The sequence below is a fragment of the Pagrus major genome, chromosome 8 (assembly GCF_040436345.1).
Source record: "Pagrus major chromosome 8, Pma_NU_1.0".
In the NCBI taxonomy this organism is placed as follows: Eukaryota; Metazoa; Chordata; class Actinopteri; order Spariformes; family Sparidae; genus Pagrus; species Pagrus major.
Window position 1 is genome coordinate 12,401,500 of NC_133222.1, and position 25,979 is coordinate 12,427,478.

At 40.0% G+C, this 25,979-nt stretch overlaps 1 protein-coding gene across 1 annotated transcript; it reads right to left on the reverse strand.

Moving 5' to 3' along the window:
- Positions 1–257: 257 nt before the first annotated feature.
- On the reverse strand, positions 258–24,477 carry myrf (myelin regulatory factor). The gene is made up of 26 exons (XM_073472931.1): positions 24,367–24,477; positions 14,369–14,459; positions 13,951–14,238; positions 13,390–13,451; positions 12,225–12,447; positions 12,012–12,112; positions 11,739–11,853; positions 10,693–10,888; positions 10,529–10,605; positions 8,915–9,025; positions 8,733–8,823; positions 7,090–7,290; positions 6,723–6,831; positions 6,428–6,537; positions 6,185–6,345; positions 5,931–6,003; positions 5,743–5,825; positions 5,570–5,638; positions 5,120–5,187; positions 4,951–5,025; positions 4,644–4,874; positions 4,383–4,485; positions 4,110–4,172; positions 3,394–3,499; positions 3,185–3,259; positions 258–3,051 (listed from the first exon to the last, which is right to left on the reverse strand). The coding sequence occupies exons 1-26, from the start codon at positions 24,410–24,412 to the stop codon at positions 2,971–2,973; spliced, it is 3,009 nt and encodes a 1,002-aa protein (XP_073329032.1). The 5' UTR covers positions 24,413–24,477; the 3' UTR covers positions 258–2,970.
- Between the last annotated feature and the right edge of the window lie 1,502 nt (positions 24,478–25,979).

Sequence of the window (25,979 nt, forward strand, 5' to 3'; positions counted from 1 at the left end):
CGCGTCTCTTTCCACTGGATTTGCGACTTTTCTTACTCATAGCTATAAATTACATTCATATGTCTCTAAACTCTCTAATTTCTCTTTCTACAACTTGTTTTGCAAGAGTGAGAAATCCGCTACCCGTCAGGCTAAACTCAGGGCGGTAATGTGAATGTGCTCCCTTGAAGACAGTTCATAAATGTGTGGCTGCCATCTATTGGACAGGATGGACATTTTATCAGCCTATAAAGCCGTTGGACAATCAAACACAGCTGTAAAATTCAATCACAAATTTATTTACCACATGCATTCATAGTATTACAGCATTTTTTTTTTTTTTTTGACAAAACGCTCTGAAAATGTAATGATAAAATGGGCTAAAAGGATAAAGTAGTGATATTAAAATCCTCAAAGAGTGTCAGTGTTATGTAATTTTCCTTTTAACAAATTGTGCTTTAGGCAAATCAGAAATGTATGTGTTTGTGTGTTTTCAATGCTTATCAATCATGTCTGGGCTCCATTAGCTAAAAAAAAGTTAATATATTACTGATAAAACAACAACCAACAATTTCAACTATAAAAACAAAAAGTAAAAGATAAAACACATCAGATAAAAAGGAGCATTGGTAGTAACAAAATGAAGCTATACAGTTACATGCAATGCAGTTCTACCAGAGTATATGAAAACAGTCTGGTGCACTGGATAGAGTAAAAGCAGTTCATATATACAGTGCAAAAAGTGCTACAGTGGTTTCATTATGCTAGCTGGTGCATTATAAATAAGCTAAAATAGTCTACTATACCCACTGAAGTCATACAGTTACACGAAAGTATTGTACAGTGTCTTCATATCATGATAAATTCCATACATTTTTGTCTGATGGCTGTTTTTCCTATTTAATATTGATTTTACATTTGAGATACACTATTGTGTTTTTCTTTCTGGACACAGACACATATGGAATATGGATTTAAAAACAAATTTCAACAAAAGCAAGATGGTGAGAGAAACATGATAATGCCTTTTAAAACAGGAAAAGGATAATAGAAAACGTTATACAATTCAGTTATATTAAAAGTGTTATCACTGCATATCTTTAATTGTGTAGGCACAGGAAAAGTATTTAAAAACATCCAGAAAAATACATGAAAGAGTCCAGTGTATAATATCCTTTTTGTCTCTAGAGTGTTCATTAATAAATGCAACTCCTTCTCAGCTTCATGATCGAGCCATTAAAATGGAATTTCCAAAGCTGAATCAGCGTTTATTGCATCCAAGCTGAGATGTATCACTTTAGAGAAATGATTGGGGATGCACCTGACATGATATGTGCTGCTTATTGCCTTACCAGCATTCTGTCCAGTTAGCAAAATACAGTGTAAGCTATTCCAGTGTTTCTTGAAATATTGTCAGTGTTGGCACCATCATCAGATGCTAAGAGCTGTCAGTGTTTCGACATGTTCATTTCCAGTGATTTGTTTACTTATCCAGTCTTATCACATGTCATCTAGCAAATCTGCTGAAAGAAGCATGACTCTTTAAATGTCCGCCCATTTTAGAGGATAAATTCCCCCCAAATTGAAAATTGAGTCATTATCTTCTCATTCCCATCCCGATGGAATGACGGGTAAAGTTTTGTAGTCCACGACACATTTTGTGAGTTTCACAGCAAAACAGCATTCTTTTTAATAATTGAAGTAGATGGGGACATACAGTTTGTCCACCATAATCCAAGTCTCCTGAAGCCCCAGGATCCAAAATTGGCTTGAAAAGACATTATTTATACCCTTTTAAAGCAGAAATCTTCACTTTAGCGGCTACGCTAAAAGCATTAGCGGACACCCCGTCTGAAGTGGGTGGACGAGCACGACAGCGAATTAAAAGTGTAAATAATGTCTTTTCAAATCAATTCGGGAGATTGGGGCTTCGGGAGACATGGATTACACCTGACAAGCTGTGTGAAGCCATTTTATGTTATTGTCAGTTATTTTTTTCTTTACGTTTTGAAACAAGTCACCATGTACTTAGCTGTTTAGGAAAATGCTGCAAAGCTGTCATACTGTGAAGCTCTGGAAATGTTTTGTGGACTTTCCATGTGCATGGGGTGAGTAAATAATGGCTGAATTTTCATTTTTGGGTAAACGATAATGAGGGTTTCTGTGTAATAGTATGCATATGCATAAACATTTAATATAACAATTTGAAGTTTCTTTTACAATTGAGTTAGGAATCCTGCAGAGTATTCTCTGCTCTGTACAGTGTTTAGTCAGATGCTGCATGAGGAGACAGACAGCAGACAGTCAAGTTGACTGCAGCAGCCTCAAACACAATGCTTCACTGTAGAGACCCAGGATTTGCCAGTGTGCACTACTGAGGTATATTTCCAGTGCGAGTTGCAACCATTCACTGAGGCCTTCAGCAGCAGAAGCCAATGATCTTCTCTCCAGTGTATAAAACTACTGAGAAGTGGTTTTGTTTTCAGTTGAAACTGGTTTCAGTGTACATACAGATTCATTGTATTAAAAAACAAAACAAAAACAAAACGCGTGTAATGTCATCTACAGTATCTCAGCCTGGACTTGAATTCTGCTAAAAAAGTAATTATGGCTTATAATAAGTATGGAAGACATAGTGATAAGTAATAAAGCAAGCTATAAACGTATGAATGTTACTTACACAATAGCAGTTAACAGTGACACAACTCACTTGTCAATTACAGTGATCTAAAACATTTTCAGTGATAGACAGAAAAGAAGTTAAACAGTGTTTCAAATTCCAGTGATCACAGCAAAAAGGGATGTCTTAATGCATATACATGGAGGAGAATACAGAGGGGACAGTGGAATATAGTTTGTTCTGTATGAATATCTTTAAAAATAATGTACAATAATGAGACAAACCCGATCCCATCACAACAGCGTACAAATGGAACCACAAAGGAAAAACGTGGCGTACTGTAAAGGCACTGGGAGACACCGTCTTCCTTCTCACACGCAGCTGCTTTGAATGAGGAAATGGTAGTCAGAGTATGATGAGGTTTCTCCTTCAGTGGCACAGCTCACTTCACTCTGTCGATGACAAGCATGTGGAGATAAAAATCATTAATTCATTACTCAAACTAAGAGCACAATGACACACACAGAGGAATCAAGTCTACGGCGTGTGAAAGCCACTCATATTTTAGAGGCCAGGTTTACTCACAGAGAGGGAGACACGGAAGTGATAGGTGATGTCCTGGAAAGACAACACAGGTACTGACCACAGGTGATGAGTCCCCTTAGAGAAAAGCACAAAGAATATAATGAGTCAGTGATAACTAATAATGCTAGTTTCACATACAAAAACGGCATAAAAGAAGACAATATGTTTCAATAATATGACAGATCATGATTCAGTATATCATTATGTACCTTTGTTGATGTACTCTGTTCACCATAAAACTCAGTCTCTGTGTGGTTGGGGCATAAACGTCCCTTGGTGGCTCCACATTGTCGTACCCACACGCTGTTTGTGGACCTGCAATCAATTAAGTATGCTTTATGTCTCTGTAGCCCCAAAGAGATAGACTTGTTGATAATTTTGTTTAAAAGCAGTTGTTGATTTCCACTGAACTTCCCTTGAAACAACAGCTCCATTCAACCCAAGTTAAACTGTTTCATCAGTCATCTACAGAGTTTTTCTTCATAGCTGCTGAATTGTATGCTTAGCTGTGAAAAAATACTCACATTTTGGCATGTTCAGCTGGCCAGTGCAGCACTGACTTCAAGAGTCTTTGTTAATGTTTACTGTGGCTTTCAAATAATTAGTCATAACTTTTGAATTGTTACAATGTATTGTTTTGCTCAATACTTTTTAATCTGTCACAATTAATTTGCTTCTTTTGCTTTTTGTTTTTTATTGTCTTTTAAAAGCAATTTTAAAATGTTCTAATGTCTTATTTTTAATGTTATTTTGGATTGCCTTTTTTCTTTATTTAAACCCATCTCTGTTGTAATGTATAGGAAGTGCCACATTTCAAGTATCTTTACGGAAAAACTGAATTACTAGGAATTTACAGACCCCTAAAATAAAGCGTTACCATGGCATGCGTGCAGTATTGTACATAGTGCAATGTTTGTATACTCACGTCATGTGCAAAGTGATTTGTGACATGGAGGAATTTCTCTTTCCGTGGAGTGATACTGTGTAACTAGGGTTCACAGAGAAAAAAAGCATTAGATATACAGAGACAATATAAAAATGTGCAGACAAGTAACTTGAATAAATGAGTGGAGAAACGTATAAAATTCAGATGCTTCTATACATAGAGTGGCGTGTCACTGAACAGTTTGTCGTCTTTTAAAATCATCAGATCTCAACCCCATCCATCAGTACAATAGTGCAAGATTTCAATGTGTACCTGCAGCTCTCGGGTGTTGCGCAACTCTGTGCTGTGATCTCCTGGTTTGTCTCCACGATATGTAGACTAGTCAGAGGGGGAGCTGACCTTCCTCCTGCAAGAGCTAGAAAAGCTGCACTATGAGCACCATAGCATTCCACTGTACTGTATGTAGATAAGATTTGTTTGCGGTTGTTAAACAAACGGTTTTCCTGTGTTTGCATACTTCATATTATGTGTGTGAAGAAAGTGCTGAGTCAGGGCATGTGTTTGTAGATTTACCCTTTGTGTGTAGGCTGCGTTGTCTGCGTAACACCGTCTGCTGACCCCCGGGCAGACGGTTGGCAGCTCCCACTCCATCCGGGTCGGTAGGCGCTGGCCTTTTAGACTTGGCAAAGTACAAAGGTGCTGAGGTGTGACTCAGACGGTTTCTTCCGCGACTGTCCTTGTCGATTATTCTGGACTTGGCCTTCTTAATAATAGTGCTCGATGTGGGGACCAGGCTGCCTAAATCTAGAGAAGGAAGATAATTAAGCTACACCGAAGACACATGTTTACTTCAGGACGACGTTTTGTATTGTTCACTTACCTGCTGTGGATTGGTTGTTACTCAGTGTCAACACTGTAGCTGATTGGTTGTTTATGGTGGTAGTTGAACAGCAAGCTGAAATATTTGTGAGAGAAATATTGATTCACTCAAATCATTAAACGACCTACATAGTTTATCGGTCAGTCACTTAGTTTGGCTCTCAGCTCACCTGGTGCAGGTGTGGTGGACGGTGGGGTGTATGCACTCTTGCGTGAGGATCCCAGCGCAGCTCTGGACCTGCACCAATCAGATGGCAGTACAGGAGGTCACCAGCATGCTTATAATTCATTTAGAACTCAATAAATTTTAAATATGTGACTCATGATCTCCTTTCAGACAGGACAAAAGAAACACCCAACTAAGCAATCAAAGATAAGACTGAAAGAGTAGCTCAGAAAAAGAAAGTAAAAAGAGAGGAAAGGTGCTGAGAGCGTACCACGGGCAGACAGGTGGACAGAAAGTTACAGTGGCAGTGAAGATGGGCATCCAAGAGATGTAGAGAACACAGGAAGGAACATGGCTAGAGAAAGCAGGAACAGATTATATAGAAAGACATTAATGAAGAGTGGAAAATGATTTATTTCACTATAACGTGTTTGTATCCCACGAAAGCACATACCCATCTTTCTCTGTGACGTCCCCTCTGTGGTGAAGGGTCAACACATAAAGGACGGACATGGAAATGACACTGTCATGGGGAATAAAGAAATATACATTATCATCATGTCACTACTTTACAGATTTTTTGTTTACACACCACTCCCTCCCCAAACACATTTGGCTCAGTCTAACCTGAAGGCCATGACAACGACCAGAGCGAGGATGGTTCCCTGCATGAACCTCTGGCTGATGCAGCCTGGATCTGGGACTGGACTCTGCCATTAACACAAAACAACAAACACTCATAAAAAGTTGCAAATCCTGCTGTTCACTTATAACACAGTTTAAGAATAAATTCTTTAGTCATTATCACCACAGACCTTGCTCCCAGGTTTGACTGTCTTCTTCTTGAGAGGGCCACTTCCTGTTCTGCTAAAGTAACTCCCTGATTGGCTGCATGGACAAGAAAGAGAAAAGCATTTTATTAATTCTTTGGAGAAACCCATAATGCTTTTGGAGCCGTCTTTTTTTAAACGTAAAAGTGTTTTGGGTTTTTTCTTTTCTTGCAGCTCTGTCTCCATTGTTACCTGTCACATATATACATGTATTGCCGATATCTGAAGTGATTTCTCACCTGACTGTGCCTCCACTCACGGTGCTCTTCATGCTGTCAAGACGACGCAGCTTGGCCAGTTTGCGGCTCCAGCGCTCCAGTTCGTCTATACGAGTCTCCAGGTTGTCCGTCAGCTTACACAGCTCCTTCACCGCTCCCACGTTCTCCATGAAGATACGTTCCTTTAAAATCAGAGGGGAAGGCTCTTAGTGTGTATGGAAGTAATGTGTGTGTGCTCGCTGTATGTTTATGTGTGTTCATTACCTTGTTGACGACTAACAAGTTGGGGATAGTTTCTCCGTTGGCGCACACCACATCGCCCCCCTCCTTCACTGCTTCAGGCAAGATCTGCTGAACCTCTTGAGCGATCACTCCTGCAGGAGGACAGTGTTGAAGTGATGAAGAGCAGCAAAAGCAGATCCAGGAAACACTTGCACAACAGTGCACAAACAGCAATAGACAGGTCAAATATTAAGACATTAAGATGATAAGATGATGTACAGTGTACAAAGACATGAGATGACTGGGGCAAACATTTTGTTATTCATGAAGTCGTTACCGGTCTCTGCAGTGGTCTCTATGCCCACGGTGGCAGCAAACTCAGGCTTGTATTGATAATGGACCAGCCTCATCTGAGAGATCCGTTTCAAATTGTCTGTGGTGTCGACCTACACACAGACAGAGTGACAATGACGTCCATGCAGATGGTATGAAAACACGATGCTCATGTTGCAGATGAGAGTGCTTGGGTCAAGTACAATGAAAAGACAAAAGTCAGAGTTGAACTGCACAGTCAGCACGGACATTTGGATGACATGATTCATGGTGACGAGCACATGAGGTACACATTGACACACACTGACAGTTTGGAAACACACACACACAAACACACACACATATAGATACACACTGAGTGTCATCCTGACCTCCTGGACATTTTCTTTTGCCCTGATGTCAGACGGGTGTACTAGGGAGCCCATGACCTTCACGTTGCCATGGACAACGAGGGCCTCGTCCGGCCGGTCGGTGTTGATGCCGACTCTCCCGTGGTGGTACACTGAGTCTGGCAGCTGACCTCGCTGCCACAGCACCTCGTTGTCACTTTCAAACTGGCCCGGGTTGGATGCCTGTAACAGAGAGACAAAGGTGCACAGACAATGTTCAGATGTTTCCGAAAGATTGGCTAAAAGAATGACTGCAATAATTTTAAAGGAATAGTTCAACATTTTGGAAAATATTTACTTTCTAGTTGAGTGTTTGAATCAGAAGATTGATACCACTATTTTTGTTTTTGATAATTAACATAAGATTGCCAAACAACTAGTGGAGACTCTAGGAAGTGCTACCATTTAAAAAAGGGACTGGCACATAACTCCCAATAAGACAACTACAGTTTCTCATTTTTACGTTTCGGGTTTTGTTGTGAGCCTGATAGGCAGTTTTTGTGTAGTTTTGTTGCACAGAGACAGGTTAGCTGTTTCCTCCTGTGTCCAGTCTTACAGGAGACATATAATGTATTTTTTCCCCTTTATATATGTTCTTGTGCATGTAAAAGATCTCGAAAGTTAAAGAGGTCAAAGTCTGCTCCAACAGAAGCTCCTCTCTCCCACAGGAAACACTGCTCCTGAAACGCTTCATCAGTAGTCCCGCCTTTAATTCTGTGACTTTGTGACATCACACAACATCATCATGTCACACATTTGCATAATTAATGTGTAGCGGCTAGTTTGGCACATAAGAATTGATTTAGCTCAAACCAATTCTATTACTAACCCAAAATGAAATTATGAACCTGAAAATAGGCATAACATGTCTCCTTTATTGCTAAGCTAAGCTAACCATCTGCTGGTTACAGCTACATACTTACCATATAGACATGAGGCAAGAAAGCAAAATTTTCCCAGAATGTGGAACTATTCCTTTAACGCAATTTAAAGAACTCACTTTTCATTCGACTTTATAGCTTAGTCATAGTCTAAATTTACTAAAAAAACAAAGTTATTTACTAAATTATGTCCTCCTGTAAGCACATTGGTTAGAAACAAGTACATGGTTATGCTGCTTTCAAATAGGTCTAATACTTATTAAGCTTAGGTAGTTAAATATACATTGTAATTACATAGTTTACACATCTGGAGTACAATACCGTCACTGTCCACTGAAAACCATGTTTCTCCAAACTTGAGGATTTTTAATGCTTTAGATCAACTGTGGCAAGCAAAAAAAACATAATTTAAAAAACAATTGAATTGTGTGAAAATTGCATTACCACAAAGCTGAAAGCAGTTTTTTATTAGCTCGTGAAAGGTTGACATTTTGAAGACACATGGGTTTCACAGGACAGTGACAACACGCTTTGTTTCTCAATTTGAACTCTCCAAAACTGTGTACAGTGGAGTATACAGTATGTGTGATCACAGCCACGCAGAATGGAAAGACGGACAATGGAGAAGATGTTGAGATCTACACAGTGATGTTAAAGTGCAGAGAGGTATGTGCAAGAGAAAGGTGCCACATTCACAAGGGATATGATTGTTGTAGGAGGCAGACAGACATGGCCAGACGTTACCCTGACGATGATCCTCTCAGACGCCTGAGCAGCCACAGTGTAACTCTGACTGTGGGACTGAGCGTGCAGCGCCACCACCAGCATGAAATACCTGTCAGGACACAAGCATCAGGAGCAGATGTGACTACTGTAGCTTCGATTGGCTCATAGGGAATCACGTGTTTACATGTGATGTCTTTCACCTCTGGTCAGGGTTCGGTTTGCCTTTCTTCCTCATGTTATTTGCTGTGGTCTCGCTGAAGTGGAGCCGCCCCACTGTGACCTTTGTGACCTGCTCTGAGGGCAGGGTGACCCTGGCAGAAACAAAATCAGAACTATATGATGCAATTTTTTTTTACTGTTTCTGCTTCAGTCATAGGACTGGCTCACAACTTTTCAAGTCATTTTCAAGTCAAATGAAACAGTTTTTGATTACTGTAATCATTCCTCCGGTTGATACTGGCCATTAAAGATGCCTTCCTAATGCCCTTTCACTTTTACAAAAATCGCCTGTCCAATATTGTTGAAATAGCCAGCAAATAACTGGCACGCAGCAGCTTTCCTTGGCAGATATTTACAACAGAAAAATTCTGCAGAAGGCAGGGTCGATGTTGGCCAGCTCTGAACATCCACTCTTGGAGGAATTTGTCTTTCTCCCAAATGTCGGACATACAAGCTTCCCAGGGCAAAGAGCAATAGCTTTAAATTTTCCTCTGTTCCAAGTGTAATAAAAGCACTTAATTTGCTCTAAAACCGTGACTGCACTGCTCAGCAGCACTTTATTATGTTACCATTGATTCTTTAATGAATCTTTTTGGTTGGTTGTATGCTGTTGTGATGTTCCATGTTCCCTTTTACAGGATGTGGTCTTTGTACTTTCTTTTGTACCCCATCACTTGCACTGAAAATGCTGTAGGCTAAGCAGGGACCTTTTAATGACTGGTATGAACAGGAGAAATAATTACAGCAAGCAAAAACAGCTTTAATGTGCACATCGACACCTGACTATTGCTTTAAATGGGAGAAATTACAGGTGAAACATGGTTTTTCATGCACTGGTCAGTTTTGAGATTTTGGGATATTTTGCTTCCATAACACAAAAAAGCCCAAAATACACATTAAGGTGATTATTTTAATTCAGATTTCTGTTCTGGACATTAAAGCAAATTGGCACATATTGATTATATTGCTTAATCTGCATATTTAAACATAAAATATCAGAGAACTTCCTGCAAACAAGAATTGTCTGAAGGTAGATAATCAATTGGGGAGGTTTCACAGTGATATCTTTTGTAACACTTTTATTCTATTCACTATTTGTTATCTAAAAATGTATGAACTTTTACAATACATATCTTTAAAGGCTATTTTGTCATACCCAGAAATATCATCTTCCGTGGCACTTACATACACCAAACTTTACAGTTGTATTCCTTTCCACAGTTTTTATGTGTTTTATATGTCATTCAAAGCCTGATTTAAGTCATATTTTATTCCTAAAAATTCTTAAAAAGGTAGTTTTTAGCGACTCTTGACAGGATTTTCTAATTTATGGAGTTACAAAGGAAGAAATCCAAAATTCCCATTGTTCAAACCTTACATGTCAACAAAAAGAGTTTTGAACCTGGCTTTTTCCAGTGTTCAGATTTCTGTTCTGGTGATGATGATTCACTTGCATATCAAGACATACAATTTCAAAAACTTGTAATACTAAACAATTTTTTTCCCTTATGTAATCAACTGGGGAAGTTTCATGGTGATGTCAGCTGCAGTGATAAGTGATAAAAATAACTTTTTCTTTAAAGTCTCAGACTCACAGTACTGGCTTAAAGGGTCTCTTGCTGCGGTCAGACTGTGACTGCTCCACACTGATAGACTGATTCATGGCCTCCACCTAGCAACAAGGAGAGAAATAAAACACACTCAATACACTTGAGAACTAACAGTTATGTGTCACGGTCCATATTGTGCCTTCACTCACCTTTACTCCATTGAGTTTGAGATAGAAGCAGTCGATGGGCTGCAGGCCTTCGCTCGTCTTGATGTACTTGGGATCTCCCAGCATGCCGACGTACACTGTGACCTGGAAGTGGTTCTTCTTTTGGCAAACGAAGGCGTCATCGGCCAAGGAGAAGTTGAAGCCCTTGTCAGCGTCAACCCGGTAGGTCGGCATCGGACTGAAGACAGGGAGAGAGATTGTGACATGTGAATGACGTGAAGAGGAAGCTCACATTTGTTGTAAGAACAGTGGAAAGAGAGTTTTGCCATTTTTATCACCAGGGGGAGACTCTTGACCCTGTAACAGGGGGTTCCACATGTTTTTTAGGTATAAAGTGGTCATAGAAGTACACATGTGGATGGAGATTATGTAACTGACTCTGATATAGAGAGGGTACACCTGAGAGCTGTGTTATCACTCTCACCAAAGCCACCAGACTTCATTTACATAAACAGGAATTCTATTATCATAAAACAAACTTCATTCAAATTCGGTTGAAACTCTAAACCAAAACCATTTGGTGAGTTTTGTCTCATTTACACACCGAAATATGTAAGCATACGGCCCAGGTTTAAAAAAATGCTGTAAATCCCCTTTAATAAATCTAATTAAAAACACATTAAAACCCTGTGTTGCGCTAAAAGCTGTGATGTGCAACCAGGTGGTTTTGATAACATATCTGATAGGTCTTGTGAGTTCATTTTAACCCTCCTCCCTATCGATGCTTCTTTCTATTTTGGCATTGCAAAAGCAAAAGTAGGTGTACACTAATTTCTCCCTTTACCCCTCCTCACGTTGTCTTTCTAAGCCGAAACCCTGCACACTTTCACTCCCCCGCACAACTCACCTCTGAGGAATTTGTAGACCTCTGAAACCCTGCTAGTCCTTTGCCCCTCCCGCTGTATTCTTATTATTTATCTAACCAATTATAACATCTTTCACTGACTCGGCAGAGTGCTGTCAGATCTTTTTTTCCCCAAAATAAAGACCTCAAGATGTGCAGATGTGTCAAAAAAAATTCCACCCACAGCTCTTTGCAGTTGACGTCATACAGTGGCGTCCACTTGTTCTGCTGGTGAGGTTGCCACTTGATGCACTGATAGTTTGGGTCCAGGTAGGCGTTGTCCGCATCCTGCATTAAACCTGTGGCAAAAAGATCGAAACAAAATAAATTAAAACAAGATAGAAGAAGGCCGAGAATGTTTGCAACTGTTCTGTAAAAGTCTTTATCTGTGTTAGGGTTAAGAGCAGGTGAGCGTGAGGTAGAGGAGGCGAGAAAGAGGAGAAAGATGCCTGCCTACCTGGTTCTTGTTTGATGATACCTGTGAGGATTTGGGAATTGAGGGTGCTGTTGGGTGAGTCGGAGTGCTTCCTCTTCTTGGCCTGGTGAACGGGGATGCCGCTGTGTGAGGAAATGGAAACAAATGTCAAAAGTTGTACACGTTACTAATCCTTCCCATCATTCCCTGTGTTCCACACAAACTGGACAGCACGACCCTCGCTCCCTGACTCACTCCTGTCCTTGAGGATGCTGCAGCAGCTGATGGAGCATCTGCGTCTGCTGCATGTCTCCACTTCCGCTTGTGGCCGGACCAATAGGATACTGTGATATCATGGGCTCAGGCTTCAGGTACATGTCCCGATGCATGCTGGGATAGTGCCCATGTGGTGGGAGGGGTGGCGTCGGAGTCATGTGACACATGTTCTCTGGTGTCATGGTCCTGATCATGTGAGGATCTAAAAGACACAACGAGGAAGGAGCATAATGTTTACGTGAGGGTTAGTGAATGTAACACTCTGTTTTAGCTCTGTTTTTGGTCTCCACCAGTCAAAAAATATTTGACTCTTCAGCTGCTAAATGCTACACTATGTTCAGCACCTAGTCCCTAGTTATGTGGTGGACTCTGCCACCCTTCGAGCTTCACATAGTGTTCTGGGGACCTTATTTTCCTCTGAGAACAGCTTGTTTATTCAATTATGGAAAAAAAAAATCTAAGTTTGTATAATTACCTGAATAATATTCTGAATATTAAAATTCAGAATTTGAATGTCTTCCCAGAAACGACGTAGTGCCCCTTTAATAAAAACAGCTGCCTGCTGTGAAAATGATGCTATAGAGCGCTTAGAGTGAACTGACAAAGTAAAGTGGGGCGAACAGCTAAACATTGACTATGTTTACACAATTATACATTATATATATGTATATATACATATAAACACACAGAATGCAGCTTTTTCTCCTGTCCTCATTTCACAATGCAGCTTATTCAGTTTCTCTCCAACCTTGGCTTAAGGTACTTTCCATTGTTTCAAACTGGAGAAACTGGAGGGACGCCCATCAGATAACACTACTCCACACCTTTTTACTAATAGGTGAGACCAACACAGGTGTGTTGAACGGCAAGAGGTGCAAAATGACTTTGAGGATTGCTGGTGTTTAACTTGAAAAAAGCCAAACATAAACTTGAAATTAAAGCTTATAGAGCTTCCAAACATTACATTTTGTCACTAAAATCAATTCATGTAAACTGTTGATTAATAAATGACAGACACATATTGATTGGTTTGCACATGAACTGGATTTCCCTTCTGTCTTCATGCTCAAAAACAATAAAGTGATGAGTAACAGATATCGACTTAAGCAGAGAGGTGGGAAGGAAAAAAAGACGTGTTACTTACCATTCACCTGCTGAGGAGAGTACGGCTCTGAGCTGGAGTCTGGGGGGGACTCAGGTAGTGTCCTAAAAACAGACGGTGGTAGATGTTACATTCACAAAAACAGCCACATATGACCTTTAAAGGATTGAAATACCTTAATTCTTAAAAAAAACTACCATGCTTGAAGTTGGCAAGCCCTTCCTGGTATATTCTTATTTTCTGAACTGCCATTATATTAAAGGGAGAAACTGGGATCAGAGTAAGCGTTCTTTACACAAGATTGTGTGCGTCAGGATGTAATTTGACTCTCTCTCTCTGTCTGTTATCAGCCTCCCTCCCCCTCTTGAGGAGCTGGTGCTTTATTTGTACAAATGAAGCTTAATCAAGTATTGATTGCATGAATGACCTGTAGTAGGGTGTGTGTCTGGTTTCGTTGCATGCTTTAAGACAAAATACTAGGTCATCTGCTGCAACTTCTGCCTGCGTTCACGTTAAAAATGTAAGCATTTCTTGAACATTCCTGAGTAACCAACTCATGCTATAATTCCTCCATCCATCTCCCCCCTGAGGTGTTGTGCTCACCCCGGAGCGTAGTGGCCCCTGTGCTCAGGCTTGATGTGAGCCTGCTGTTGCTGCTGCTGCTGTTGCTGCTGCTGGTGTTGCTGCTGCTGACCCAGGCAGGAGTAGCTGTGTCGGAGGCCCAGGGATGGACCTGGGGGGTAGGCGTTCTGACAGTTAGGGGGCCCAGGTAGAGGGGCTCCTTGGCGCAGTGGAATAGGGGGACTCACACCACACACCAACCCCCCAGCGGAGGACACTCCTGCCTGGGGAGATGAGTAATTTGGGGCGCTGTGGACCTCTGAGAAACAGCTGTGTGAAAGAGGAAGGAAAAAAAAGGGATTAGCCTTATCAGAAACAAATTCCTTTGTAACAACATAATCTGATTCGGTTGGTGCGTGTTGTTTTGACGTCGCCGGGTCGGTTTGGAGTCCCTACTGACATGTCAGTGCTATCGTCCTCCTTGCTGATGTACTCTTCCAGGATACTGGTGTCGATGTTGGCTGGCTCCAGAGAGCTGGTAATATCATGACCTGTGGTGAAGGGAGGGTTGTGAACACAGAGGGGAGATGGAGAGCATCTGGGAATTAGCAACAGGGATCTTTCAGCAACTCTACACACACACACACACACACACACACACACACACACACACACACACACACACACACACACACACACACACACACACACACACACACACACACACACACACACACACACACTGCCATGACAGCCAAAGCGTATGTTGTAACACTTTCTCAGGAGATTTATCTAATGACATATTAAGGTCTCTTTTATTATTCATAGCTTTTTCTGTGTATTCCAAAGAACTCGATTACAGACTGTATCAGCTAATTTCACAATATTTTGTCAAACATGCAATCGAGATCATGTAAAAAGAGCTCTGATTCGCTTTTCTGTGGATTTAAAGATTAATATTACAAGAGTGACCAACAGTCTAAATATGTGTTAGTAGTCAACATTACAGATCACATACTGATGATTCAGACTCTCTAAACTGACTACATCATAATTACAAAATGACTAACCAGTGGTACTGATTGGTCCATTTATATAATGACATCATTGTAAACGCTGTGCGACATTCATTTCTTCATTAATTTGAAAGGCCAGGGTAACTCTTACCAACAGTTATTAACAACAATTTACAACAATTTCAAAACGTTTTGCACTCCAGCAGATAGCAAATGTGAACAACAGTGTACTACACAGTCAACAACAGCAAAGAAATTCCCCAGACTCCCTCATAAAATCGTTCAATTTAGTGAGTTGTTGAGTTAGGATGAACTTAATCAACCTCATGAAATGCTTTCTATGACAATTTCTTGATTATTTGGACCGTCTTGTAAAGTCTGAAAATGTTATACACTGAGTTTAAGAAAGAAAATGTTTATATCTTTTGGATGAGCTTTTTATTTTTGATCAATAATATAATTATCTCAGTGCTTTTTCTTTCATAACTTTGTTAAAATACTTCAACTTTTACAGTTTGCTTTGTATATATTGTTAATAGCTTACAGTTAATTTTTGTGTGTAGATATAGATATATAGATAACCGTTAGCAACGTTAGTGAGCCTCTTTTTTACACTCTGTGCTTGGAAGAGCTGCCAAAAATGGAAGTGACTGACGCACACTGTCTTGTGGAAGTGAGCAGTAAAGCTTTAAAAGAGATTTAAATTTGATGTGTCCTGCTATATTTAAATTACGAAAGTCTTTCTTCATTTTAGCAGCAAGCTTCTGTATGTTTGCTGACAGGCTAACCTAGTTAAAAGCACCTACGTGATTATATAAATGATCAAAAGTTAATTATCAACAATTTATACAGAGGGAGCTGTGAAAAGGGAAGCATTTATAGTAAGTTGCGGATGAAAAAGCGAAGTATACTGTAGAGTTGGCACCAGAAGCAAAATGACGTTCAGTTTGTAAAGCGGATATACGTCACACTACATTGTACAAGTGGATTGTGCAAGTTTTTTTAGGCGGTGCTCAGCAAGCCGTCTTCCTGCATCCATGGCTGACCTTAATCAAATAAGTTTGCTTCTTCTCATTGTGTGAGGCATGATTTAAAATAGTTTTATATAATGCTATAGCATAAGTATTTTATAATTCCCTAAAGCTCGCCTTTCTTCACCCCAAGGGTCACTTTCCTCCTTTGATAGCCGAAAGCCTCACAAATCCCAAACACATGACCCCACTTAATCTTTAAAACACCAACATGTAGACCAAGCACTTTCTTATGCATATATTTAGAAAAGTTACATCACTTCACATATATAGTACACAAGCAACTTGCTCAGCTGTTAAATGACCCAGAGTGATTTATTTTCATTAATGCTGTCACTATTTGTCCCAATGTGCCGATGCTGAGTGTGAGAGAAGAGAAGGGGAGCAGGATGGGGAGGAGGTGAGGCAGAGCGTAAGGACCTGGTATACAGTGGGTGGGCAGGCAACCACAGACTTACTCCTTTTATTTTTTTCTCTCTCCTTCTCACACACACACGCACACACACTCTCTCCGATAGATTAAGCAGCTACTCAGTTGGGAATGTGAGGAATTTTTGTGTTAGCATTGGAAAAAAATCTCCTTTTCCCTCTTTTTTTGTGCGTCCACTAACGCTTCAGCCTTCATCAGGAACCCGACAGAAATGTCACTAATTAGTATCATTGTCACAGTTTCTCTCTGCTGCCTTGGCACATTGCTTTGTCCCATCCGAATGCAGAGCTGACATATAAGCATCAACATCTTTAAACTTTCAACTCAAACCACTTGTCTACAAACAATCAAATCAAGAACAACCCACATTCTGTTTGTTAACATAAAACATCCTCATGTTTCCATGTTTCTTGAGAAAACTAGCATGTTTACACTGACTGGCGCTCTTCGCTGGATAGAAACAGATGGTTGATGTCTCTTAATACGTGCCAGTGCACGGGGAGAGAAGCAGGATGGTTCCCCGTAAAATAAGATCCAGATGTGCACCCCACCCAAAGAGGCAGTAAATTTAAGCTGGCAGGCCTGATAACGAAAAATAGAGATGGGCGGAGAGGGGAGGGTGGATAGATGGAGGATGAAGAGAGCGGGGGCAAGAAAGGCAGAACACAAGTTTGATGTCCAAGGATGGAATGGAAATGGAAATTGAAAAAACCTACAAGGAAAACTGTGGAGAGAGTATGAAACAGGGCTGTAATCAAGACATATTGTGTAAGAAGTTAAAGGCTGAGCACAGCTGAGTTCAAGTCAAGAGTGGCAAAAACTCAAGACCTGCATCGAAATCAAGTCCGCTCCCAAGACCCGGTTGTTTCCATTCAATATTTCTTTAGATAAAGCTGTTATATACCCTTTAACTGGGCACTGTACATTAAATAAAAGCTTAAAATAGAGTGCCAAATGTGTGACTTATGATTGTTGGCAAATAAATACACTGACTTGAGTACACTACAGGAAACATTTAAAGCAATCATTTAAATTACATAAACCTGCAATAACATTGTTGGCCACTTGGGGCAGCGGAAAACAATTGACGACACAACACTGACTTGTTAGCAAAAAGTAGCTTATTTGCACATCCAGCAGTTACTGAGCAGCATTGTTATTAGTATTATGTAACACACATACTAATGTATGTTTTGGGTCTCCACCTGCTCCTGACTCTCCAGTTGCTATATGCTCTAAAATACTCACCAGCTAGTTGCTAACTGTCTGTCTGCGGTTGAAGAAGTGCTGAATGAAGGAAGAAAAAAGCTGTGTGCTGCGGCCAAGAGCGACACTGTGAGAGCGGTTAGAGTGAACCAAAACAGTACGGTTTACGCCAAAGTTGTGCGGACAACTGAACAATGAGCTGAAACTCACAATAAAGCTCTGTAAAGTAGAATACGTTTTGAATTCTCTGTGGCTTCTTTAGTTTCAGGCCAATATGAATACCCATTAGATCAACAATATTTGTAAGTGATATTAGCAGTGAAAATTAAAATTTTGGCATCAATGCTATGTTTTATGATACTTTCCCTGAGTAATCCCATTTTCTGCTACTTCATACTACTCCACTACATTTATTTGATGACTTTAGTACGAGTTACTTTGTAATTTCAGATTATTTAGCATTGATAGGCTATTACTTGTTTAACCAATCAGGTAGTGTTGTGGCCAGGACGTTGAGTGAGACCTCAGAGTGGTGACTATACAGACGCTACGTCAGAGTCAGTGTAGCAGATTTTTTTCATCATTTTCAGAAAATTGGTCCATTAAGCTTTATCACTCCGAGTGACCCCCTGCACATTGTCATTTTATACATTGTCATAGCAAAAATATTGGTTATAGCATCTTTAATTAGTTAGCACTTAATAAAATAAATGTTTCAGATGTAAATCATCTAAATAAAGTGCTACACAAACCATAATTAGGTACTCTACATAGCCGAGGCATTAATATTGTTGCCAGAGACTCGAGTACTACGACCCCAACGAGCCACACTGCTTGTGCTACATTTGCTCTACATCTCTCATAACTTAGCAGCTGATGAACATGTTCACTAAGAACATATGCAATACGTTTGTTGCCTCTTTTCTGGAACTTTCACCAACTTTGTAACAATCTACAAACAACAGTCTTTGCCTCAACAGTTAAAGGAACGCTATAGGTTACGCTGCCATTAAAGGCTATTATTGTGTGGATAAAATAGAAAAAAAATGAAGTAACTTTAAAATCACTTAAAAGTTTAAATCGCTGTGAACTGGATGTGTAAGTTTCTCTGCCCTCTGTGTGTTTCTCTGTCCAGCTGTGTCTAACAAGGAACAGTGAAATGATTGTCAGGCCAACTTCGATACAGACTGGCCTTTTGAGAGATTAGCGGCTGAGAGAGGAGTGTGTGTGTGCGTGTGTGTGTAAGCATACGCGTGCATGTGTCTGTGTGATTGTTTGTTTGTGCATGTGTATGTGTTATGCCACCATTTCAATGCCTGGGTTGTCAGCGGAGTAATAATCTAAAATGAACACAAACAGAGGACCGAGTGTGTGAGTGCCAATTACACATGGTTTGACTTATATCAGTCAATCAAATGCACAGCTTTTCCTTTCCTTTACACTTTCTTTTAAAAATGATAGCATGTAATGTAATTATCTTCTTTTTGGAGTAGTATAAACTATTATTAAGGCCACTGAGAGGCAAGAAAACATGTCTGACGGAACATAAAAGCCTGTAAAACGCTGATTTTAAACAGATTTTTCCCATGCTTTGTCGGAACTCACAACTGTGTGTTAATTATTAAACACTTTGAGAGGAGGAACAAAGTCCGTCTGATTATCAAACACTTAGACTTCAGTGAACACGACTGTACACCCACAACATATACACACATTGTACAGACTGTGAATACACTTTCTAAGAAATTTAACAACAGTTTACATTCTGAACGAACGATAAAAACAAACTTTAAAACTGATTTCAGTTTAATCAAAGTATCAAAACATGCCATTCTATATTTGGATGCACTGTTGGAGATCAGTTCCAAATAAGTCTGATTTAAATGATGTTCTCCGTTCACCCTGACTCAAAAATCAATTAAAACAACCTGACAGATCTAAGTAATGTCGCCATAATCAATGTACACAAGCAAACAATCTCTTAGCTGTTCTACAAGATGCTCCACAGGGTTTGCGCCTACAGCAAACAAGTTCACACACTTACACATACGGACACAAATAGTAAATGAAAGGAAATGTGTCAGATCTACTCTAGACATGTAGCCTGAGAGTAACAGATCTTCGGTTATTGGTAAAAGAGTGAATAGCATCACTACGACACAGACATTGATCAAGAGGTGAATACGAATAGAAAGCCCCTCATCGGGTAGGGACTGATAAATCACATCTAAAGAGAAGCGGAGCGGACAGAGCGGCAGAGTACCTGCGCGTAGCCAAAGCATGTTGACGTCCTTGAGATGAAAGCACCTGAAACAGAAGATGAGAAAAACAATTCCCCTCTATTTTTCACATGTTTCCCTACTCGGGGCTGAAAGACTTTTCTTCTGCAGACCTGAGAGATGCAGATCAGGGTAACAGATGTGTGTGTGTGTATGTGTGCGCGTGCATTTTTCAGTGAGTGTGTGTGTGAGAAAGGCTTCAGAGTGTTATAATGAGGATTATTTCCCAGTCATGAGAAAGGGCTGTACCAGGCTACCACACACAGCCCTTGTCGCACACAAGCACTGGTCGCACCGGCGGACCTGGCTCAGGAGATTACAGGAGTGACAAGGCTGGGACCGGGACACGGAGAGAGGTTGGAAAAAAAACCAGACACTCCGAATGAGAGATTGAATTTGAGGCTAGACACTTACAGACGCTGAAAGAGAGACAATGAGAGGAGATGAAGAAAATGCTGAGGAGGAAAAAGAAGAAGGTACAGAGGAAAAAGAGGCAAAATGAAGAACAGAAATAAGAATCAAGCAACACGAGGAAGTAGAGAGAAGAAAAAAAAAGAGTTTTTAACCAGAGAATTTCAGACAAAGCTATTCTGATGAACACCTGGAGTAATTATGGCTCTAATTGGGTAATATATATCTGTGACACTGACTAATATAATATCAGGATACAAAAAAAACCCTCAACTTTTTATACAGATCATCTCTCTTTAAGGCGTTACACACATACACACACACACACACACACATGAACCGAAACAAGTAAATCAATCTCATGAAGTCCAGTTCAAGCACACATAAACACTCCCTGGCTGAGGATTACTCAGTTGGCAGTCATTATTGATGTGAATGAGCCAACAATGAAAAATAAAACCTACTCTGTAAGCGGTGTAAGCCTCGCTGCCCAAAAACAATACATTCCTCTCACTACAGTTCACCGCTAAACCTATAAATCAGAAGAACCATCCAAACTTGCTTCACACAGGTTTTCCAAGATGGACGACAGCCTCCGCATCCATGATTCACAACTGCTGTGGGAGTACAGCGGGATTTAATGGGAATTTTGATATAGTTACCCGAGCAATGAGGCAAAATGACTAAGAACAAATTCATTACCAGACTAAGATGGTTAAGGTGAATATGTGAATGAATACGTTTTATATCTGGAAGATACAGTTTAATAACAACCATCAGGTCAATACTTTCACACTTTCATCTTTAATTGATGGCATTAGACCTTTTACACAGCAGAAATTTTGGCTTGGAAAAGCACAGGTGTGGTCAATAAAGTAAACAATGGCAGTGTAAGTGTAATTTAGACGTTATTAATGATATAAATTCTACTTGTGCTTTTTCTACCCTGTCAAGTCAAAATGTCTGCCATGATAAGGGCCTATTTCCCCTTAGTACAAATGAGGGTTCAGTCAGGAAAGTCATGGACCAAAAGAGAAAATCACATGTTTTGGGGGACAAGATCATGGCGGTGCTGGAGGAGATTGAAGCCAGACAACACATCTTATTCAGTAGTGGGTTTACAAGCTACCCCAAACTCACAGCGTGTGTCTTTGGAGTGTGTCACCGCTGAACATTGTCCATAAAGCTCATGCCAAGTTCACAGGCTTGTACCTATCTATCACTGTGTCGTACATTTGCATAATTTATGCCTATATTTACAGTAGAAGTGAAGCTAACTAGAAGCTCAAAATACGAAAGAGCCAACTGGAGACACGGTGAGCGATGCCAGCTCAGGCATGTGTGAGCTGGCCAATCAGATGAGACTGGGTATTCGGGAGGCGGGCCTTAAAGAGAAAGGAGCTAAAACAGAGCGTTTCAGACAGAGGGGGAATACAGAGCTGCAGTACTAGACAGTATGAGAAAACTGATGTGTTTTTTGAGCACTACAACCATGTAAACTTATTCTAGTAGTAATCCAAAATTGATTATAAGTCAGTTTTTTAAAAGAGGCCCCAGTCATTGTAAGCATGTTAACATTCTGACTACAGCTGAATAACTAAGTTATCAATCTACAGGAAATGTATCTACAACTATTTTATTAATAGTTTTTTGTAGAAATGTTATGAAGCAAAATTGCCAACGATACATCCCTTTCAGCTCCTCAGTTGTGAGGATGTGCTGGTTTCATTGTCCTCTGGGGCTGTAAAATGTGTCTCTTTGAGTTTTGGATTCTTGGTTGGACAAAACTAGACGTTTGAAGCTGTCTCTTAAGGAAACTATGATGGACATTTTTCGCTCTTTTCGGATATTTTAAAGACTAAACAATTAACTGAAGGAAATTGCTGGCAGTTTAATTGAAAGTGAAAATAACTCAGTTGCAGCCTTATTTCTTACGTCAGTATTCGGCTCAAAGTGCGGCTGTGCGCAGCCTTACAAAGCTGCTACCGTAGCTGTAGACTCTTATTCTAGTTTTTATGCAGTCGTCTGCTGGATCCTCGTTCACGGCAGTGGCAAAAACAATTTCTCTGCATGACCATTTCACTTATCTCCAGAGCATTGCATGTGAACGTCTCAATCTCAATACGTTTTGTCTCAGGACATCCTGAAAGTCTAACACAGAAACTGTGGATTACCATTTAATCAAGTGTTTGGTTGACCCAGGATGGGGCATTACTTGGAGTCACACAACAGCAATAAATGTGCGAACACGGCTCTGTGAGTGGCTGTTTGTTGTCTAAGTGAGTCACAGAGGAGGAGAAGGTCAAGTTTTGAGGGGGTTGGTGGTTAAGCTGGGTTTCTCTCAACAGGCCGGTCTCTCTCCACCCTGAGTCTGCAGTATCTCACCTCCTCACCCCGTCTGCTCACTGTCACTCTAATGGAGTCAGAGAGAGCAGGAGCCAAATGCTCCAGGAGAAACACCAGTCTCACCTCATTGTGTTTTAACAGCCACCGAGGCTATGCCAGGAATGCACACTGTGCATTAGTGTGAATGTATACACATTTCACTAATCCGATTAAAACACAGTTTATCAGAACCGAAATCCATTAAAGTGCTCAGTGTGAGTGTCTTTCTCTTTCAGGTAGGATTAAGAGAAAGATGATTTATTATATAATAAATAAAATCAAAAACTTGTTGATGATACTTTTTGTCACCAATTCAAATTCAAGATTGATGCCTGAAGGCCTGAATCCACCATCTAAGAGAGAAATAATGATACCACCAGAGAAAGAGAAAGTAAAATAGGGAAATAAGCATCTGAGGCGGCAGCTACTCTATACTTCTCATGGACAGGTTGACATTTTAGTCCAAGCAAAAGTGGCTGAAACAAAGCCAAAGAGAGAACATCTCTCTAACTCCCAAAGCAAGAATGTAAACACACTAAATTCCTGTCAGGATGGAGAGGAACCTCTGACAGTCATGGATGGTTGTGTATATTCAAGTCAACACTCTGTGTATACTATAATCAAGTGTTAAGTCTCTCTGCAGATAACTTATTATACATAAAACCACAGAATGTGTTATTATGTGCACTTGACTTCTCCTGGAACGTTTGACATTAAGTTTCTTTGATGAAAAACTATTAGAGAGACACAGATCTGTGCCAAAGTGGAAATCACAAAGCGTAGTGAGAAACTCTTCAAACAAATGTGACTAAACTGACTGCCTTGTTTGTGATAAATTCAATTTACTACAGGATCATGTTCCTGTAGTAAATTTCTTAAATTGATTGATTCTTAAATTGATTCTTAAATTGTGACAATGATAAAGTCAACTGAGACATACTAAGATGTTTGGTAAATCAAGGATGCAGCATGAGAGAAAACATCAAACTCTTTGTATACCAAAAAAAAGAGATTTAAAGTCACAGTATAGAACGCTGTTAATTGCCACTTTTCTAAACTGACTTTGGTTCTATACATGTGTGTTCACATGATCTGATGATCATCAATAACACTGGTTACAATCACATTGCTCATGTCTGTCTCTAACGCACACATTGTGCCACAGTGTCCTTGCAAAACACACCATTTATCTTGACTTGAATTCCTACACCCATCTAACCCTCAACCCCACCCTCCTCCACCTCGTTTTTTTTTCCCTCCTAAGGATTCCCCGTTTAACTTGATCTGTTCCCCATCAGCAGCACTTTTGCTCCCCGCACCAGTTAACCCTCCTGTCTTCTTGCATTTTGAAGTTTTTTAAGACGAGAGGAAAACAGACTGTGGTGTTTGGGAAAACTTCACCTATAAGATCACTTGCACACATTACTGTTGTTAACCACCTGTCATGTGCGGTGCATTATAATAGTTTAAAGCAGGCTGTACACTCAATACAAGGTCAAACTAGAACTGACAAAAGATATAAACACATTTTGTTTTTACTTTTTTCAGTGAAACAATTATTTAGAAGTCAAAAATGGTTGTAAATTTAACAAAAATCACACATTTTCTATTCTGCTGTCAATTATCTTGACATTGGATTATAATACTGAACTCTATTAATACGTAGACTCATGTTATATATGATAATGATGGATTCTTACCTTCAAAAAATCTCTGTAACGCTTCTGTTTCATCTACCACGTCCATCCTAGCGGGTCCCACATAAAAAATCCATTAAAGTCTCCCCTCGTCCGAACGAAATCAATTCGGATCGGGGAAACTTTCACATGGACATCACGGAAACCAGATGAACTTCTTCGTTTTTCTTGTTTTTAGTTCATCCAAAGCTTCATGCGGAGAACTTCTTCCCCCTGTTCAACAACTTGGCACTGGATTGACGTCCCTCAGCCAAACGCCTCCGATGACGCCGCAGTAAAGGCTATAACTTTAAAACTTTTTTTAATTAAGGTGCCAATAAAAATCCATCCAAGACCAACAAATAACTTCTCTTCAGGCGCATTTTCACTTCAGCTGAAACGAGCTTCATAATAAGCGTTTCCTCACTTTCGCAGCAAATACCATCATCGTGCGTAAAAACTGGATATCGATGGGAAAATACAAGTCTCTGTGCGTAAAAGTTGGCTAAACTTGACTCCCAGGTCGCTTCTGTTGGCTCTCTTCCTCCTTCGCCTCTCCCTCTCAGACAGGATGTGTGCAGCAGCTCAGAGTCGGAGGAGAGGAGCTGAGGCAGGTGAGGGATGTGCGCCAGGCTGCTGCAAATGTCCCCGCAACAAAGAAAAGTGACTGCAAAGATGCGTGTGTCTGTTCTCAAGAGGTGGTTTGCACTCACCTTATCTTTCATTTCATTTCTTTACAATACCCTTTACTTCACAAAGGGGCTGCTGCGACAATTAGTCGATTGATTAGTTGTGGAAAGAAAATTCACCGGCTACTGCTTCGATGATCGATTCATCAATCGAGGCATTTTTCAAGCAGAAATGCCAAAACTTTACTGGTTTCAGCTTCTCGAGAATGATCATTTCCTGCTTTTCGTTGTCATCTATGTTAGTAAATCAAATTTATTTGTGTTATGGACTATTAGATGGACAAATTAAGAACTTTGTAGACATCATTTTTGGCTCTGGCAAGTTGTGAAGGGCCTTTTTAAACAGCTTTTTGACATTAATTGAAAAAGAAATTAATCTGTAATCTACTCATGTATTGTATCAGGCCAGTGTTGGAATGAAAGTGATTACATTTACTCAAATACTGTACCTTCTTTTACTTTACTCCAGTAGCGTACTTCTGCCACTTTATATTTCCTCTCTACATTTTGGAGGCAAATATTGTACTTTTTACTCCACTACATTTATTTGATAACTTTAGTTACTAGTTACTTTGCAGGCATTTACATTGCATGCTGCATCAGAGCCAACGCAGCACATTTTGACTTTATTTATTTCAACATCAGTCACATGGAAAAAACAACAACAGTGATTCAGAAAAATGAAAAAATGAGAAAAAACTTAACCTTTATCTGATCTGATTATTGCTCGACCCATAGTTCACAGTATGCATACGTGTAAGAATATAAACAATTTACTTTTAGTTGTTCTTTTGCTAACTTAAGTACATTTACTGTCAGAAAATAACAGTATCTACAATATCAGATACTTTAGACAAGTAGTAGTCATTTGGGTGACTTTCACTTTTACCACAGTAACACACAATATCTTTACTTTTACTAAATTGTGACTTTTGGGTACTTTTTACA